Here is a 4,099-nt window from a genome sequence, read left to right on the forward strand (position 1 = left end):
ATTCATCAAGAAAATTATATATATATATATATATATATATATATATATATATATATATATATATATATATATATATATATATATATATATATATATATATATATATATATATATATATAACCAAAAAAAATAAAAAATAAAAGCCAGACTTTTACAAGCAGTACATAACATTCTTCTTTGCTTGCGTTAGAAGTTTATGATTTACTAGATAATAATGAAGCTGTACAAAAGCTTTATGCATGACTATGGTGCTGTTCGAAATCCAATAGGTTACTCACAAAAGATTAGTTTTCCCCCATTGTGATGCTTTAGGACGAGTTATATGTTACATATCGCCTTAATTGGTGCCCTGAGTTGATTTTTGTTTCAGCTTGGTCGGTTACTATCCTCTATAAAGTAGACATTTTCTGCCAATTTTTTGGCTCAGTCAGTTTGCTTTTGATGAGAAACCATCAAAATCATGCAACTTCAATCCATGTTCAGACTTTTTGCTATTTATCAAAGGAAGGTGCATTCCATCTTGTTTATTCTTTTTAATCCACTATCTGAAGTTCTCATAACTATGAAAGAGCCCATGGAGAAAATAGTAGGTTGTATATAGAGAACTCTGTTCAAGTCTAAGCTTCTATAATAGTAAGGAAACAAAGAGAATACATCTGCATGCATACATAATGACGAACTATCCAGTTCACCTGTTATGGTTATTTCTGTGTCTTCTAAAAATGGAATCATTTACTTGTTCAGTACTGATGGGCGTGCAGTGCACTTCCATGGGCATAATTCTTACAACACCTAGCTAGTCTGTGAAAGAAGTTGTGGAGACTGAATAGAAGGCCACACTTAACAGTGTTGGTGTTAATGTATGCTTTAAAAAGAAAGTAGTTGGTCTAGACAGGTCATAAATGGCAACAAGATTTGCAAGTACATGATGTCTCAATATCATTTCTCGTGACTGTTTCCTGTTATTATGCGGGTACTCTTCTTAGCCAACTGATTGACATTAGGCTGAAGTAAACATAAGATTGATATGAATTGTCAAACAGAATATCCTTTCACATTAGGGTACTAATCCACTTTGCAGACAACAAAGTGCTGATGTGTAGTGTCGTTATCTAAAATTTAATCTATTGCGAGAATCCCCTGTTTGGCCTTCCTTGTGCAATGATTTCCTCTAGTTTTTAGCTGGGGTGAAACTCCAAGCTAACCATTCAATAAAATGATTATCTAATCTTTTTGATTCAAGCAATCCTTGAAGTCTTGGCTCAGAATATGTAAGTTGACTGCCAAACATTATATTCTTTATGAGCCGTATCTTCGTTCAAACAGTATAATAACCATGTAGTATCACTGCATTACTGCATTGGTTGTATGTTTTAATGTCTGATATAGATGATGTATATTTTCTATGATATTGATTTCTTGTTAGAGACCCCACATATTTGTCTATCATCTATTTATTATTTCTTCCTCTTAATTTTGTCAATCTTAAATAGGTATGATTTTATGTTTGCACTGTACACCCGGAATTTTCATCTGAATAGAATACTAACTGAGTTAAATATTTAACATTTCCTGTAGGCACCTGGAAAGAATGAGAAGGATGGGCCTCCAGAGAGCATGGTTGGTGACTTTTATAATTTTTTTTCCCTTTTTGGTGGACTTGTCTATTAATCATTTATGAAATTTGACAGATTTGTTTTCCCTTATTTATCTTTGTGAAATATTAGTCATGCATGGTATGCCTTTGTGTTTGCAATTTTATGTTTTGTGCCATGCTCAAACACATGTTCATTTCTTCTAGCAAAATTATTGTCACTCTTGCAGTCTTGCTTGAAGTCTTTATGTAAGCCAAGGTGCATTTGTGCTTTTTCCTTGGGTTTACTAGGTCTTGCTGCAGGCACGTCTTGTCTCCATAGTTTTCTTAGTATTTTGGCACTAGAACAAAACTTTCATCAGAACTTTGCCCCTATGAAGTTTTGATTGCATAGTAACCTCATTTTAAGAGGAAAAAAAGCTTGATTATGATAATGATGAGGTAGGGAGTACTTTTTCCCCCTAGACTGGACTTCTCATAAAAAATTGTGTACGCTTATCTGCTTATCTGGCGGCTTCTAGGTTGTACCTACCAGGACCTGTACTTACTTTCTTAATATAGAGTCATGGAAGTTTTGCAATGAAAGCATGGTGTGTATGAACATTCAAAATTAGCCATGCAATGGTGAAGAATATAGAGTTATATGTTGTGACTGTATCTACTCTCTTCCTTGTTGGTACTATGCGTTTGTTGTCATGTTGTATGTCTTAGGAATTGCATGAAAGGAATTGCATGAAAGAATGACTTTGTATTGTTTTCTCTGATTCCACCTTCATACAAGTTTTCGGATTCATCTATGTGCAATTCTTTTTTAGTTCAGAAGTTTTTTTTGCCCAAGTCTTCCATTTTTTTTCAATGTAACACCCCTCCGGAAAAGAATTGCTGTCTAAGATGTTTTGGTCTTGTTTTTTCAGAAAGAGGAAATTAAATCCTGTGAAGAACGTGTGAAGAAGTTGCTCGAAACTATTCCACCAAAAGGCAAGGAGTTCCTTCAAAGTATTGAGCATATATTAGAACGAGAAAAAAATTGGGTAAGACTATCATCTGACTTTTCTTCTTCATTTTACGAATCTCCTAATTCAGTGGAGATGGTTGCTTGCCATTTATCAACTTGGATCTATATGCATGATGCTATCTTCTTAGGTCTGGTGGAAACGAGATGGTTGTCCACCATTTGAAAAGCAAATAACTGAAAAAAGAGTGGGTCAAGATGGCGTGAAAAAACGGTAAGCATTTAATTTACTTGCTTTATGCATGAAAAATTCCTGTCCATTGCTCTGTATTTATTTTGATCCTTTCAAAGAGAGCTTTATTAGATGATATTTTTAAGAATTTAGAATCTCTATTTTACTTTCAACATTTGGTTTTCTTTTATTTTTTAGTTATTTTCAGGATTGTTCAAGCATTAAAATTTTGACTATTAATGTCATACTGTTGGACTAGGTACATAGATACATAAATAACACTTTGGGGCCTAGAAAAATCTGTCATCCCTTTTTTCCCACCCTAACGTTCAATATCCTTTTATTTTAGGCTAATTTACACTAAACTATCACAAGTTTGTCTTATTTATTGCTAAGCTATCATGAATATAAAATAGAACAATTCCTATGAACTTTCTAACTTCCAAATTACTCCCTAACACGGTTAATCCAAAAAGGACAAATTACCCTTTTGTTCTTCATCTTGAAATTTCACAAAACTATCGCAAACTTTTACTAGTTTTCTCAATAAACTACCATGTACATATGTAAACAATGCACTTTAACTTTGCTAGCAATATAAATAGGTTAACTTCCAATTTCATGGTGTAAAAGAAGGGATTTAACTGGAGTTCACGGTGGCTGAGGAACTTGAGTGGATTTTGACCTAACCATCATCTTGTGTTCTGCCCCCTTCTTCGTTGTCCTTCTTAACATTTCTTCGCCAAAATACTCCCCTTAAACTTCAACAACCCAATCCTAGCTCATCCACTTGGCAATTTCAACTTATCCATCAATTTCATAAAAATCTTTTCTAGTTTTATCCCTTCTCCTCTTCTACATTTGGTCCAACAATCCTTGCTCAACCATTCCACTTCCCAAATTCCAAAAGTGCATCTTAAATATCAATAAATGTCAGTAGAAAGTATTAGTAGTCAAATTGTCGATATTCCGACTAATTAAGAAAAACAAGATGCTGTATGTGAAGGAAGTGAAAACTAACAAATTTGGGTAAGAGCTTTGTTCCTTCCTCTTGTTCTAAAATTTCTTGTCCGAGTGCGCTTGGCTATGAGTTTAGGACTACCAAAAAGATCAAGAATGAAGTAATTAGAATTCAGTGTTAGTAGAGCATAGGGTTTAGGTTTAGGACTTTGGATTTTGCTTGGTGGTTGAGGGTGAGGAGGTGTAGGAGTGGGTGAATGGTTGAGAAGAATTTGGATTGTTGATCTGAGAACAACCGTTGTTGGTTATTGTTGAGAGGGAAGTGGTAAAGAAGGTTGTAATCGAGGGTTAGAAGTGGCAG

General features: G+C 34.1%; 1 protein-coding gene across 2 annotated transcripts in view; it reads left to right on the forward strand.

Moving 5' to 3' along the window:
- The window catches only part of LOC109825643 (THO complex subunit 1), a 28,158-nt gene that overhangs the window by 18,440 nt on the left and 5,619 nt on the right, over nt 1-4,099 (forward strand). For both annotated transcript variants that reach the window (XM_020392508.1, XM_020392507.1), the window contains exons 13-15: nt 1,579-1,620; nt 2,509-2,625; nt 2,738-2,820. In XM_020392508.1, coding sequence (XP_020248097.1) covers nt 1,579-1,620; nt 2,509-2,625; nt 2,738-2,820 — 242 coding nt within the window. The remainder of the gene's footprint in view (nt 1-1,578; nt 1,621-2,508; nt 2,626-2,737; nt 2,821-4,099) is intronic.

Source organism: Asparagus officinalis, chromosome 10 (genome assembly GCF_001876935.1).
Source record: "Asparagus officinalis chromosome 10, Aspof.V1, whole genome shotgun sequence".
NCBI lineage: Eukaryota > Viridiplantae > Streptophyta > Magnoliopsida > Asparagales > Asparagaceae > Asparagus > Asparagus officinalis.